Source organism: Molothrus aeneus, chromosome 4 (assembly GCF_037042795.1).
Source record: "Molothrus aeneus isolate 106 chromosome 4, BPBGC_Maene_1.0, whole genome shotgun sequence".
In the NCBI taxonomy this organism is placed as follows: domain Eukaryota; kingdom Metazoa; phylum Chordata; class Aves; order Passeriformes; family Icteridae; genus Molothrus; species Molothrus aeneus.
The window spans coordinates 654,390-669,913 of NC_089649.1; the positions used below are offsets into that span (position 1 = coordinate 654,390).

The 15,524-nt window shown below is 49.6% G+C and overlaps 1 protein-coding gene across 1 annotated transcript; it reads left to right on the forward strand.

Moving 5' to 3' along the window:
* The first annotated feature begins 6,869 nt into the window (after positions 1 to 6,869).
* AREG (amphiregulin) lies at positions 6,870 to 14,530 on the forward strand. Its single transcript, XM_066548890.1, has 6 exons — positions 6,870 to 7,023; positions 7,220 to 7,396; positions 9,958 to 10,141; positions 10,593 to 10,751; positions 12,263 to 12,365; positions 13,297 to 14,530. The coding sequence occupies exons 1-5, from the start codon at positions 6,981 to 6,983 to the stop codon at positions 12,348 to 12,350; spliced, it is 651 nt and encodes a 216-aa protein (XP_066404987.1). The 5' UTR covers positions 6,870 to 6,980; the 3' UTR covers positions 12,351 to 12,365; positions 13,297 to 14,530.
* Positions 14,531 to 15,524: the final 994 nt, after the last annotated feature.

The following is a 15,524-nucleotide window of genomic DNA, read 5'->3' on the forward strand; positions in this document are numbered from 1 at the left end:
ATGGCGTGCCAGTGTAACCTGGGCCCTGTCCAAGACCTTCAAGAATAGGGTTTTTCCTGCATGGAGGCAAACCCACCTATAGGAGGAAATGAGCCTGTGCCTAGGAAAGCTCCTTGGCAGCATGAGTGTGCAATCTTTATGTAAATGAGCCCTTACTCACGCGGTGTCTCAGCAGCCCCATCCTGGGAACACGCTGGCCCCACGAGGCCAGGACACACGTGACACATGGGCGAGGTGGGCACCAGGTGACACGTGGAGAAGGGGGACACCAGGTGCTCTCCCTGCTCAGGTTCCACTGACAGAGGGAAGCAGTTTCCAAAGCCCTCACTGAGCTGCCATGAACACTCCAGCTGCCAGGACTGACTGATTCCAGCAGCACCTTTCTCCTTTGCCAAGTTTCATGCCCCTCTGCTGGCACCCTGGCATGGTTCAAGGCAGCTGGAATCACGAGGGCACAGCACTGGCAAACGCAGGCACTAGCAGCAAACAATGGGATTTCCAAGGGAGCATAACTAACATGCCTGTGAAATGGAGTGTTCTCCTGAGCTTCTTTGCTTGCTCATAGCCTGTGAAAAAAATCAAAATCCAGAGTGATCTACGTAATCCTTGTTGTGCGTAGGAAGCCTTGCCTGGGCTTTGTGCTGGGGAAAAAAACTTAGCTATGGCAAAGGTGAGAGGAAAGGAGTTGCTAATTGCTGTAGGCTTCTCTTGTGATTCATTCTTTCTCTACATACCAGATGACTTCAAATATGTGAAGAAAATTCACCACCTGATGCACCCAGTGGGAAGGCACTAGGAAGATCTCAAAGCAAAAAGGCTAAGACTGAAGCTGCACTTCCAGGAGAAAATTCCCAAACAATCCTCACATGTCCTTTATTTCTCTGCTGCTCTGGACACAACTGGAAATAATGTGCTATGTAGGGGGAAAACATCACAGTCTCTGTCATGTGCTCCCAGTCCTTACATGAGGTTGCATTCCCCAAATCAGGCAGTACTCTATAATTTGCTCACAGGGTCTGTGCTCTCAAATGAGCTGTGATAGACATCTCCCAGGTCATACCCCAAGGTGAGGAAAGGGACATAACAAACTCAGTCAGAATCCCTGCTGCAGCTCCCATCAGCACCAGCATGCTTTTAGTCAGCCAGACTTCCATGGCCAAGACCCTTAAAGGCAGGCCTAGGTTGTTGCCACTCCATCTCTACCACCATACAGTGGCAGTTTGCTCTGGGGAGGCTTCTCTTAATTTGAAGGTTTGTGCTCTGGCTCTTTTTCAGCTCAGTCTCTAAGACACTGGGCCAGACCACCTCTATTTTCCCAAGTATAGGCATCATTTTTCCAGCAGCAACCCTGCCCATATAACTACGCTTGATCTCCAAGTCAGTGCATCCTGGGATTGAGTTGGGAGATCTCCAAACTCAATGAACAGTTGTCACACAGCTTCTGCTACCTTGAACACACTTCATATTTTAACATGTTTTTCTCTTCTCTTTAGAATGAGGACCTCTTGAGCCCTTGCAGAATGATCCAGTGGTTCCAAGCAACCTTTGGGAGGTGCTGAGCTGGGTGCTCTCCTCTGCCAGGCACTGTTCTGGGCTGCAATATGGAGATGTTAGAGAGATGACTGGATGATTTTGCTCATCTAACAATGGTGTGGCAAGCTGAATATGTAAAATAATGTGCACTGCAGGTGGAGCACTATCATTCTGAAAGTGAAGGGCTACAGTAATGTTGTCAGGTAAATGAGTGTAGGCACTGCCCACAACAGCCGAGCCTCTGTGTCCTTAGAGATTCCCATCTGAAGCACCTTCCCCCTTCTGTTCAGGGGTGCCAGCAGGGTGGGTTTGCCCTGGGGTACCACTGGGGAGCCTGGCTTGGGCTGCACGTGGGGATAGCCACGAGCCTGCCCTCTTCAGAGAGTCCTGAGGCAATTCCTGCCAATTGCCTCAGGGAAATAGAAGAAAGGGCAGCAATTTTCAGTGCAGCATGGCAGGATGTGGTATTTTAGAGAAGAAGATTGCTAGCTGAGGGGCAGCTCCCCATTCTAGTGTAAATCCAGTATTGCCTCACCCATGTCCCAGCTTCAGGCCCTTAAAATTACTGCTGGGGTCAGGATGTGCCCCCGAGCATTTACAGGCTGAGCTATTGCACAAAAATGAGTGGGTGAGTGCTGGAGGATGTGTTTGGTCAAAGGAGAGCTGTTCAGTGCACACTGTGTGAAAAACAGAGCAGCTGAAGCTCAGGACAGTGTGCTAACAGCAGACAACTTCCCAAAAATCTTCCTAGCAGGCATCAGGATGGCTGTCCTGGGCAGGCTTGCAGCACCCCTGAAGCAAAACCATGCTGGGCATGTCCTGCTGAACTCTGCCTAGTGCCAGTGAGAGGCAGTGACTGCAGCCACAGCATGGCACAGGGCATTTTGCAAATGATCAGGCTGTGCTCCCCACAGCCTGCCTTTCAGGTAAGCCTGTGGAAGGCAAGTGTAAAGCCCCATTGCTGTCATTTGGTAGCATCACACTCCTTAGCACTGCTGCGTGTTTCATCAAATTAAGCAGGGGTGCTCTGGGTCCCTGGAGTTGATGTTGTTTGCCTGATTTTCAGGAGGGACCTGAAAAAGGCACCATTTTTCCATTTGTATTGATATGTGACAGAAAATTCCACAAAATCTTGTCATCACAGGCCAGCAGATTCTGTTCTTTTTGTTTTTTCTTCTTAGACATGCTCCAAAAGACATGCTCAAATGTGAAGGAAAATACAGAGCACTGGGCAGACTTTCCTGGGAGAACAGTGCATAAATTCTTCCCTTTCTGGACATGTTTTGTGAGCCCTGCTTCAGTCAGGTCTCCAGGGAAGGAGGGGAGCACAGGGAGAAGTCACCATCTTAGGAAAAAGATTCTTTGCTGAGGGCTTTCTCAGCAGGGAGGCACAGCCACCTCAATGCCTGCATGTCTCAGAGGCCAACAAACTCCACCAATATCCAGAAAGGCAATATCCAGGTCTTTCCCTCCCTTCCTCCCCAACACCCTGGCTAGGCACTTGCATGCTCTTTATTAGACCAATCTTGATTTAGCTGATTTGACATCAGCAGGAACCGGAGTCACACATGCCTCACTTCAAAGCTCCCTCCCTGCCTGTGAGGGAGCTGCTGATAGCAGCAGATAGTGGTGTCTGCAGCTCACAAGTGAAGTGAAAGTCTGGTGAGCTTCCTAGACAGACACCACTCTGGTTTGAGTCATTACCCTTTTCCACCTGTTCTCAGCTGGATGGATGAGAAAGGATAACTCATGTTCAAACACCAGGTCAGTTCTGCCTGCCCCTGCAAAATAAACATTTGATGTCAGGGAAGAACATTAATGGGATGGTATTTCAGGTACTCCCTTTCCCTTCACGCATTTCTCAGGGGTTTTATCAAAAGTAAAGAGAGTGAATAAGATCCCAGCAGGCACTCAGACTCTCCTGGAAGCAACAATGTGCCAAGGACAAGGCCCAGCAGCTGTCAGCATGAGTGGCACTGCTCCTCCACAAGTCCATGCCTATGCCCTGGATCATCATGGCACAGCTGGGAAGTGATGGCTGTGTGCTGGCACCCCCTGTTCCACAAACAAGGACAGGGATCCGAGGGACAAAGAGCTATCATCACCAATGTCACCTGCACTGGGTGCTGCCAGGTGCTGTTTGAGCCCAGTCTGTGCTGAAGGTCTTCAAAATGATCATCAAGGCTCAGGGAGGACTGGCCAGGCTCGTGAGCCCATCTTGTCTCACTTCACTGCCAGCTTATGGAAAACCAGGTCTGGCTCAGGGCAGGTGCCAAGAGCTGTGCTGACCATGCAGCCCCTTGCATAGATTTCCTGCTCATCTGTAAGCTGCACCCATTGGGGGTCACCAGCCTTTGGGGCTGCTCCCTGTCCCCATGGGGCAAGGACTCTCTGAGCAGCAGCTCCAGCCTGGGTGTCCTGCCAGAGAACCCCGGGTGCTGCCAGGAGCGAGCGGTGGCTCAGTAGGTGGCACTCTGCATCCACAGGGAACCAGCACCTTCCCGAAGGGGAGCCCTGCCCTTGCAGCCCCAGCAACTCGGCCCCAGGCCCTGCTGCAGTGGGGCAGCCCAGGGGGCTGAGCCTTGTAGCCCCCTCAAGGCTTCTCCTCCTTGCACCATGCCTGGGGATACCTTCTGGAAGTTCATCCTGGGGACAGAATCCAAATGTCCTTCCAGCCCTGGAAGAGAGCAGTGGCCAGGCTTACTGCCTTTTCCCTCACAGCACACAGAAAATCTGGGGCTTGTGGCAGATCCCATCCAGAATGTCCTGAAATGTGTGGCCTCTGGAGTGTGTTCTCTCCAAGAAACAGCCAAGCAGGGCTTGGCCAGGCAGCTGCCATTTGGGAAGAGCTCCCCTGATGTCCTTACCAGAACCACTCCATGAATAACTGGGTGCCCATCACCATCTTGCTGCACTTTCTGGACTCTGAGGAGTTGTGCTGGTTGATGCCAGGCTGCCCCTTCTTCTTCAAGGTCACAGGGAGGACTAGCAGGAGGAAGCTGATGAAATGACCAATTCAAAGCATGGCAAGCCAAATTCCTGGCTGCTGGTGGTCAGTGAGATGGAGCTATCAGCTGGAGACTGAGGAAGAGAGGGAACACGGTGAGTCAGCTGCTGGATATGCAGTGTTTGGTCTCTAAACAGAGCAGGTAACACGGGCAATTGCACTTGGGATGGGACATGCAACCTTTCCGCCCCCCCGCTAAGCCTCCTCCAATTGCTCAGCAGTTTGCCAAGTGCAGCAAACAGGACAGGAGTGTTCGTTCAGTGCTCAGTATATTTCTCAGAATAGACTGGACTTAAAAAAATTATTTAAATGTTTCCAGTGAATCTCTGATTTTAAAAAAATGGGAGAAATACTTTAGAAATACTAACAGCTGAAGAAAAGAAAATTTGTGGGGGAAGCTGTGGTGCCTGGCTGAAGAAGCCAGCCTTGAGCAGAGCAGGAGAGAGGAAGAGAGGGAGGACTCCTGGCTGACAAACCTTGCTTTGGCCATTGTCAAATCAACAACCCCATGTTTCAGCAGAAGAGACCCCAAACCCCAAAGTCTCTGCCTCTGGAGAAACTCCCCTCCACATGCAAATGGTCTCTGTGAACTCCAGGCACTGAGACTTACGGAGGTCTTTCAGGAAGGGAACTCACTAGTCCAAGGGGGAAAAGAGGAGCCCTGTGAAGCCCCTGGCTGTCCCCCAAATAGCCCAGGACCTGCTTGTTGACTGCCTGCAGAGCTCTCTGACATGGGGTTGCAGTGATGAGCAGGATTTGCCTTTTCTCTGCTGTCCCTCTGAGGACAGGCAGTGAAGGGGAAACATGACAAAACCCCCAGAAGTAAAGCTGTCAGCTCCTGCCAGCTGTTTCAGACAGTTTCAATTGCACAAAAAAACCATGCTGTCGAAGGTTTGCTGGAGCTATCTGTGTCAGCATAACATCTGAGTGACTGATTCAGCATCTTCTTTTCCAGACCTCTTGGGCATTGCCTCTCAGGATTGGCATGACATGGCAAAAACACCGGGAGCCACATATCATGTGTGCCCGTGGAAGAAGGGAGAAGGTTCAATGACTGAACCACTTGGACCTCTGCCACCTTGAGCAAAGGCTCCATCAGCTTCCTGAGCCGCGAGTAACATGCTGTCCTCTTTCAGTTAAAAGGTCCAGATCCCCCTTTCCCAGTGGAGCATTGCCACCAGCTGCCCTCCCAGCCTGCTGTGCTGTGGGACCGGAGCAGGGGGATACCAGTCCCTTCATTCTCGACCCTCTGGGCTTCTCTGGATTCTCATGCTGTCCCAGTTCTTCTCCTCTCAAAGCAGCAGCTCCCTCTAAAACTACCTGAAAGGAGGTCGTAGTGATGTGGAGCACCTGGTCTCTTCCTCTGTGCCTGCAGTGAGAGTAAGAGAGGAAATGGCCTTAAGAGGAGACAAGGGAGACTCGGATTAGATACTAGAAAAATGTTTTTCGCTGTTTGGGTGCTCAGGCACTGGAATAGTTTGCCCAGGGATGTGGTGGACTCACCATCCCTGGAGGTGTTCAAGAAGAATCTGGATCTGGTGCTGGGCGATGTGGTTCAGTGGTTTAGGGGTTACAGTGGCAGTGCTGCGTTGAGGTTGGACTTGGTGGTCTTACAGGTGTCTTCCATCCTTGGTAATTCTGGGATTCTTCAGCAGGTGCCACAACAGCGAGAGGTGGCCGTGAGGAGGTGCCCTCCGGGGAGCTCTCCGAGGCAGCCGTGAGTCGCAGTGCCCCCGAGGAGCACATTTGTCCCTGTCCGGTGGGTGCCACCGTTTACTCAGCCCTTACTCATTCCTGCTCAGGGACACGTAGCCAGCGGGGGGGGGGGGGGGGGGGGGTGTGTTGATGGCCGGGTTTATCGCTGGAAAACAATCCTGTGGGAGATGCGGGGAGAGCAAGGAGCAGACAGGTGTGTCCACAATAACCCGGCGCGCTCCCGACTCCAGGCTGGGAGGGAGGCTGGGGTGCCCGATCCCTAGAGGTGTTCCAGGCCAGGCTGGTTCCAGGCCAGGTGGGATCCAGGCTGCCCAGGGAGGCTGCGGGTGCCCGATCCCTAGAGGTGTTCCAGGCCAGGGTGGTTGGGCGGGGCTTGGAGCAACCTGGTCTTTTAGAAGATCCCCTTGTCCATGGCAGAGGGTGAAACGAGGTGGTACTTAATGTCCCTTGTAACGAAAAAGCATTGGGAGATTGTGTGTTTCTATCACTCTGGGACTCCGTCATTCTATAATTCTGGGATTCCACGGTCTCGCCCCGTTCGGCCCCGCCCCTCTGACGCCGCTCTACGTCCGCGCCCTCAGCTCCAGCCGCCCCATAAAGTGGACGGCGGCGGCAGGCGGCTCCTCATGGAGAGCTGCGCGCCGCCGGCACCTGTTGTGCTACGGCGACTCCTTTTGCCCCGTTCTCTCTGTGTCTCTGTCGCCATCCGCCCCGGGTACGGACGATGAGGGCCGTGGTGCTGATGGCCACGCTGGCCGTGCTGGCAGGTGCGTGAGGGACGGGACGGGGGAGATCGGGACTCGACCGAGCCCGCGCTCGCGCCTGAGGGGGGGGCTCGCACCGCGGCCGTGGGCGGGAAAGCGCTGAGGCGAGTGAGGGACCCTGAGGTGAGTGAGGGACTCCGCGCTCGGTGGCGACCCCTCTGCCCCCCTGCTCACGGCGCCGTTTCTCCTCCCTCAAAAGCGAACCGTGCGGCTGCCGGGTCGTCGCCCAACGCCACGGAGCCGCAACGGCACGAGGAGCGGGAGGCCGGGAGCCGTGAGGGCGAGCCCGTGCTGGGTCCTGACTATGAGGAGGATGAGGAGGAGTATGAGGAGGCGCCGCCCGTTCACCAGTACATCGTGGATGACTTGATCCGAGGTGAGTCGGCGGCTCTGGGATCTCGCAACTTGCGAGTCCCAACTTACGCCTTTTCTTTCTTGTAAACGCTGCTATGCTTAATTCGTGGAGTATGGAGCAAAAACGTGCTTGTGCTTGAAGCTGCTGCTTTAGAAATAGCTGTCGGGGTGGAAACCTAGCTTGAATGTGCCCAGGGTGTGTGGAAGCTGCAGGCCAGCTGGTAGCTTACTGTGCATAGCTTTATTTCCTGATAAACCTCACAGGAGGGCTGGGGTCAGATGGTGACCACCTGCTTAGTGTAGAACTATCAGTGGAACTTTAGGTGCTGTTTGGTCCTAAAGGTTTGTTTAACATCAAGTTGTCTGTCTTGCTGCAAGAATTTTTCTGGCTAATTTCTGATGGTGGCCTATTTGGGTTGGAGTCAACTGAGATTTTGTTGGGAAAGCAGGCACTTAAATCCTTTAAGTGGCCACAGGAAAGTTTGTTAAGCATCTTTAGGCCAATGCTTCACTGTCAATAGCTGTTATGTGTATTTATTGTAATTTGCCTGCTTGCTGAGCTGTGAGGAGATCTGAGCAGTCCGCCTTACTGTGGGAACGGGAGCATTTTGTTGGTTCTGGGCTGAGTGTAGTTGCAGTACAAGCCAGGTATCTGCAAGTGATTTGAACCTCAGTAGGTGTGAGTAGGCTGGTTCTGTTGCCTCCGGGGTGAATCTGACTACTGATTTTCCTGCAGAAGCACCCTGAGACTTGAATGTGACTAAAGGACCTATTAAATTAAGTGGGACCGTGCTCATTGTGGTCACTTGAGGGAACTGGTGGACTTGTGCTTAAGTTCCCTGTGAAGATCTCTGGGGGAAACGCGCCTGTTGGTGTTGTCAGGCAGTTTAGCCTGTCAAACTACTGGCTTGGTGACTGAAGTGCTGTCTTAACTGCACAGAAACCAGACTTGTTACCTAAGGTGGTTGGTTTGTAGACCAGCTCTTCTGCTTGGCGTGAGGTTTATCTGTGGCTAAACCTTGAAGCTGTTATGATTCAGCTGCGGATGGCTTTCCTGGCTGTGCAGCCTGCAGACAGGGACACAGATTGAGCTGACAAGCTGAGCCTGGGAGAGGGAGGGAGGGAAGTGGCCTCAATTATGAAAGCGCGAACCTAAAGATCAAGTCAGACGGGACAGAACAGGGGCCTTTGACTGTCAGCAGTGAGCTCACACTTCCAGGCACAGGAAACCTTGCTGCAGGAGCTGTGTACCTCGTTTACATATTAATATAGCTCATACGGTTTTAATCAGACTTCTGGTTGCTGAAGGCATTTTTGCTTTTAAGTAACTTCAAGCCAGGCTTGTTGCTCTAGAAGTGAAAATGATCAGCTGTCTAGACAACAGTGAGCTACACCTTGTTTCTTTGAATGGGCTCTCAGCACCAGAAATACAGGGTTAGGAAGTAGTTAGATCCAGTTGTGCCCCATTGTGGTGATTGCCTGTATGCATAGAACTGTGGGTATCACCCAAAAATTATTTTCATCAGGTCTTCGGAGCACAAGAGCAAAACTGGAGCTTGTTGTAAATAGCTCTGCTGTTTCCTAGGGCCTTTTTAAATCTCTGGGGTAACTATTACTCCTGAGCAGCAGTGTTGCACTGCCAGGGCAGCTTTAGGGCTAGCAGTGCAGGGGGCGGGCTCTTGCTGTGCCACGTTATTTCAAACTAGTGCTGTTGAGCTCAGATTGCTGCATGGGGCTGCTCTGGAGCTTCTGACCCTCAGTCAGTGGCTGGTCTGCTCTCCTCAGCGAAAGGAAGGTGATTGCCCTTGCCTAAATTCAAGGGCTACTAAGTCACCAGGATTTTAAACCACACTCTTCTAGAGGTTTGTGTTAATTGAGATAATGAGGGGAAGCAGTAAGCGGCAGAGTAAATAGTCTGAGTGTCGCGGACTCTGGCCTTCACTCCTTCCCTGCGCTCAGCATCTCTCACAAAGCAGGAGAACTGGAAAGGAACGCTCTCCTTCTGAAGACAGCACTGCAGGTTGTTTAGGAGAAACAAGTATGCCAACCGGGATAGCAAGCTGCTTTGCCTCGGCAAGTGCCCAGGACTATACAGCGAGTTCCCGTGCCTTTCATCACTGATGCAAATGGAGAGTTTAGAGAAATGGAGCTATTAGCCTTGTACCTGAGCCCATGTAACACTAGAGCATGGCTGGGCTCAGCATGAACTCCCTATTCTTTACAGGCCTTTGCTTGAAACTGTGCTGTTGCTCTCAAGTGTCTTATGCTATGAATTGCTGCAGTCCTGCATCTCTGCTGCTCTTCATCTTTGGTGGCTCTTGGCTCATCTGCTTCTTCTGGCTCTGGTCTGCATGGCACAGGACTTAAGTATAGCAGAGTTGTGCTTCAGTGAGCTGCTGAGCTTGCTGCCTTTGTGCTGGGTGTGAGATGCCCAGCAGCGTTCTCATTTGCATCCTGTGCTTCCTGGTCACAGATTCTCCTGTGGTGGTGGTCCTCCTGGCTCTCATCAAATTCTTCAATTCAATTTTCTCAGAATTGTGCTTTCTAGCACTTTTATACCAAGTCGTCATGTCCTTTTTTCAGTTGAACCTGTGGTTAAACCCAAGCCAGCAAAGAGGGGGGGAGAGAAGAATGCTGGCAAATCAAGAAGGAAGAAGAACAGAGGGAAAAACAAGAAGAAAGGGACTCCCTGTGAAATGGAATACAAAAACTTTTGCATCCATGGAGAATGCATTTACCTAGAACATCTCCAGATGGTGACCTGCAAGTAAGTTACTTATAGCTTGTGAGTTAGGTGTCAGTGCCATGAGCCAGTGGAATCTGAGGGCTCAGAGGAAAAATCAGGGATCAGTTTGGTATAGGTCCATCTCCTGCAGTATTTTGACTGAGAATCCTTCTGCCATGTAAATTAAGTGATGATGGAATCTGAGATGCATAACAAGCCACTGAACTCATCAGTTGGTCATAAACTCAAACCAAAAGAATGAAAAGGCGTGTCTTTCTGGAACATCACACCCAAACTAATCTCGACTTGTTGAAATGCTGACAAACCTTGTGCTAGAGCAGTGACTGCATTTCACGAACCTGCTCTGAAATGAGCACCTTGAGATTCATGGGAAACTCGGAAGATGTCTAAGTCAGGTCTGAGTATGTGTGGGTGTCCTTGGCTCCAGACAGCACAGGAGCTGATAAGAACTTGTGTTAATATTTACTTGCAGGTGTCATCAGGATTTTTTTGGTGAGCGCTGTGGTGAACAGTTCATGAAGACTCAAAGGAAGAATGATGTGGCAGACTACTCAAAGACTGTGCTGGTAGTGGTAGCTGTGCTGCTCTCGAGCGTCAGCTTCATTACTGTACTTATCATTGTGATAGTGCAGTAAGTATCATCCTCTTTGGTGTCTGTCTTCCTTAAGTGTGAGCAGGGCCTGTGCCAAATAACACCTGAATGTGCATGGCTCATCTGAGTTACCTCTGTGAAAAGCAGCTGGAAAGGAATCCCAGCTTGGATATGTCTGGAGGGTAGAAGCAAGGTCTGTGACCCTTACATTGTAAACCAAGAGCCTTCCTGCTCTTGCTACAGCCAGGGTAGTTAGAGTGCTGCCGAACAACAGCAGGAAGCCCAGGAGGAGCATTAATGCTGACACAGAACTGCATTCCCTAATCCTGGTGGAGAAACCTGCAAGCAGCAATGTGATAGCCTCATGCATGGCTGTTAGCCAACAGCTGCACGCACAGGTGGAGGGTACGAAATGGTGCTCTGAGAGTCCATTTGTTAATGGATGTTGCTGGGCTTAAATGCCTGCACTTGGAGGGGAAGCAAGTGGGGAGGCAAATGCTGCTGGTCCCAAATTCTGCTTGCTGTTAATAGGAAGGGAGCACTATTTCAGCTGAACCAGCCCCTGCAGTTCAGTGGTGGGTTGTCAGAATCTGGAGTCCTGGTGAGAATTAATTCAAAGAGCTTTTCTTGGTACCTGTTTCAAACCACATAACAAACAGAATATTGAAACAGTCCTGCAGTTCTGTCACTGCAGCTCCAGCACTGTAGGGCCTGGGATATTATAGTAACTCCAAGGTTCAGTCTAATTTTAGATCTTGATGAAGCACATCATCTGAGTTGGGTACGTGCTGTACCTTTTCCTGCAATTCAGGAAACAAGGTGTGCTTTGTCATTTCAGTGTTGCTTCATATTTAACTCTGAACTGGAGGAATGCTGGGATGAACACTTGTTCTCTGAACACTGCCTCATTCCTTGCTGCTAGGAGAGGTAACCAGTTCTGTAGTGCTCTAAGAGCAAATGATTATTGGTAGTTGATGAAGTGCATTTGCTTCATGTTCTGAACCCTCACAAGGTGGGTGCATGCTAATCTGTACCCTCATCTAGAGAAGCTGCTGGGAGTAGTCACTTAAAAACACTGGAGAAATTGGGAGAAATCAGTAAGGGGCTTTCTTATTATGTATTCAAGGGACAGGGACTAGATTTGAAGCCTGCAGGGCTCTGCTGTGGAGTCGAGGAAGACAGTGTGGTCTCTGCAGATACAAGCTCAAGACACTAGGAAATCTGTCACCCAGAATGTCTCCTGTTGCTTTGCTCAGTCCCAGCAATAACCTCTCTTCATCTTGCTCCCTAATCTGGTTTAAGTCAAGAAGCTCTATCTCTGTGAGGCACAAGTGCTGACATCTAGTTCAGGGGTTCCTTGATTTTACCAGCAGATACTGGTTGATGCTGAATGCTTAAAAACTTGTCTTGCTTGAAACTCCCTGGTGCCAAGGAGTTGCTTGAGGATTCACAGAACATGAGGTCCAAATGCTGCAGAGGATGGGGAAGCTGGTGACAACCGGATGTGCATTGGGGTTCAAAATTATCTCTAACATGCCATAATTCCACAGGGTCAGGAAAAAGTGTCCTCAGTATGAAGAGAAAGAAGAAAGGAAAAAACTGCGACAAGAAAACAGAAATGGCAATGTTGGTGTGTAAATGGGGAGAAAGCAGGTATGAATGCTGACTTCAAACACCTCTCAGTCCTTCCAGGCTATATGGGAATTGCATGCTTGTTTTGCAAAGCTAGTGTTTGCTTTTTGTGCTCCAAGTGTCTTGAAACACATAGGTTACATGTGAGCAGCTGGCTTGGTTTTCTGGTTTCTCAAAACCACCTTGAGTTGTACAAGTTGTTCAACAGCTCTGTTAAATTTCTGGCTGTGTTAAAGACCAAGTGAGGATGGGAAGCTGTACTGAGATATGTGGAGCTATGAAGAGGAAGTCCTGAATATCTGGACAGAGGCAGATGTAGTGCAGGAAACAGTGGTAGACTTCAGTAATGGAAGATGGTGCCACAGCATCATCACCTCTTAGAAGAAAAGTACTGAGCATTTTCATATCTTTCCTGCAAGGAGAGTTTCAGGAAGTTTCTGGTGCTCAGAAGCTGTGGACCAAAAGGAAGCTGCGAGTTCTGTGAGCACCACAGATACTCTCTCAGTCAAGTTGCAACTGTCACAGCAACTGAGGCCCAAAGCTCCTTGGCATGTGTGGATTGCTTCTGGGAGTGATCTAGTGGATTTTACTGGGCAGGCAAGTTGGTCTTTTCTGAGGCCAGGTGTAAGTAACAGCAACCTCAAGGAGCATTACTGGAAAGGAGTTACACTACGAGCTGAGGAGGAAGCCATGCAAGATAGACCTGCAAAATTCCAGCCGACCTGTCAAGTTTTGCTTTGCCATATGTCAGCTATAGATATTTTCTAGCTTTGTCCAGTGACAGTTGGAGGGTTTTGCTCAAAGCTTGCTTGAAGCTGAAGAGTATCTGGCAGTGTCCTCAGGTGTGTGCACATCCTTCAGCTACCTGCTTTGCTCGGTGGTTTGCTGTGGTGCTAGCACAGGGTGCTTGTCTCTTGGGTGGTGATTAATGTGCCTGGTCTGCCCGTTACAGAGCAATTCTGAAGTGGCCATGGCCAAGCTGCAGGGTACCTCTGGCTACCTGTCACATCCACCTGGACACTGTGGGCTGGAGCTGTTGCCACTAAGCCCTGATTCATCCAGAGAGAGGCTGCTGCAAGGAGATGTCAACAGGCCAGTTGCTGCTGAATCACTTGTTGAGGACACCAGTTATTACTGCATATTGGCCCAACGATGTGGAAGGAGCTGGCTCGTTGGGGGACAGGACCTGCTGTCAAGACCTGCTGGAGACTACCGCTACTAAGCGCTCTCTCTCTACACTAGAGCTCCAGTCTCGGCTGTTGTGTGGATGGACTTTGTTCTCTTAGCAAGTCTCCTTTGGCAGCTCTAACTCTAAGGGGGAGAACCTGTGGCTGCTTTCAGGACTGGATGGAAGGGAAAAGTGAGAAAGGGAAAGATGTTGGGATGGCTTCTCTCCCTAGACCTCAGTGGATGAAAAACCTAATTCTGTTGTCACTGTGCTCCCTGTCCATATTGGCTTCCAAGAGCTTAATCTGTACTTGTGATTTGCAGGGCGTTGGTGACAGATCTTTGTCAGCCACACTTGGGCTCTGTTGCTGTGTGTGTGGAAGTAATCCCTCCGAGCTGTGTGGGACTCGTGGTGTGAGTGGAGCTATCCATTTGCATGTGTGCTAGCCCGAGTTCAAATTTGTCTCCTAGGATGCTGAGGCAGTGGATGCAAGACCTGAAGGTTTGCATCTAAAGGAAAAGATCTGTGCTCCAACCAACTGATAAGGCTGGACCCATCTCTTCTAAATACAAAGCTACTTCTGTTAAACAGATACTTGTTGCTGCTTTAAGCAGTGCTTAAATATAAAACACATCAGATCTCATCAGTTTAACTTGACTAAGAACCTGTTCCTTTGAAGAATTTAATTCAGGCACTGATGCTTTGCAAGCAGTGGTCTCTTGTGCTCTATGTTCAGATGTGAAGAACTCATCTTACCTCAGTCTTTTCTGACCCAGGTGTCCTTGGTTTCTTAACTGTCCATGCAGTTTTGAGCACAGAATATTATTTGAGTTCAGTTTCTTCTTGGAAGAGTGATTGTATTCTGTATAAACAGAGCAGAAGTCTTCTGGTAGCAGAGAAACAGCATTAATTGTCAAGTTGTATCTGTAAATGTGTAAATATTTATTACTGTATTTAATATTTAATGTTTCCATAACAAACTTATTTATTTTATAATTAAACTTTTTACATAACTTAATCATGGTAAGATTTTTTTTTCTTGCTCTCAGGAGTACATGTAAACACTTGAAATTAGAGCTTGGTTTCTCCTCAAAGCAAGAATTTCAACACTTGGGAGTACAAAGTACTGCTGTGAAGAACTGCAGCCGAGTGTCAGGCATGGGCTTGGTGCCCTTACAAGAGTGCAAACTGTTTGTAAACAAAATGTACAAATGCAAGTACCTGTTTGGGTAAGAAATCCATTTCATTCAGCTACAAGGGATCTTCTAGTTCCTGAATTAGGGTGAGGCTAAGTCAGCTGTCTCCTTGGCAGCCAAACTTCAAACTGAGGTTTGAGCAGATGTAGCCCTTTGCACTTGAGTCAAGAGTTGGAACATTGAATGGCAAGAGCCTTTCATCTCTGTGCAGAGAGAATTTGGACAGCAGCTTGAAACCTGGTCTTAAATAAATGAGGAAAAGCAGCATAGCCTCAGGCTTGTTACTCCCTAAGCAGAAAGGGAGCCTTGGCCTCCACTGTCCGTTTGGAATTTCTTCTCTTTCTTGGTGTTTATTAGTCCAACTATGGATTAACGTATTAATGTTCCCTCCAAGCACTTGTAGCAGTGAGCTCTGGTCTAAGTTCAGAGTTGCCAAAAAAAAACTTTCAAGGAGGCGAGTTTGGCTTTATACAGTTAAAAAGAAGGGGATGGAGAAGATGGTTTTGGGGCCCTTTTTTCATAAGCATCTTCAAGAGGTGTTGATGGCTGGGACTTAACTTGAAGCAGAGCTAAAGAAAAACCTCAGCCATCAATTTTAATTAGGATGCAGGTGGTGTATCCAGTGTAGGACTAGAGCTCAGTCCTGCCTGGAGTTGCTGAGATGCCTTGGCCTCCTGAGCTCACCAGGGAGTTCTCAGGCTTTGAGAGCAGCCTGTATGGTATGTAGCTGAGGTACAGGTAAGGTATTGCAACACCTCTTGGGAAGATTGCAAGACTTCATTCCAGGGAACTTGTTTCATTACCAAAGTAAACAGC

Coding starts and splice junctions, on each gene's coding strand:
- AREG (XM_066548890.1), top strand. CDS start 6,981: ATGAGGGCCGTGGTGCTGATGGCCACGCTGGCCGTGCTGGCAG. Junction 7,024..7,219: donor CACGCTGGCCGTGCTGGCAG/GTGCGTGAGGGA, acceptor CTCCCTCAAAAG/CGAACCGTGCGGCTGCCGGG. Junction 10,142..10,592: donor CTCCAGATGGTGACCTGCAA/GTAAGTTACTTA, acceptor ATTTACTTGCAG/GTGTCATCAGGATTTTTTTG.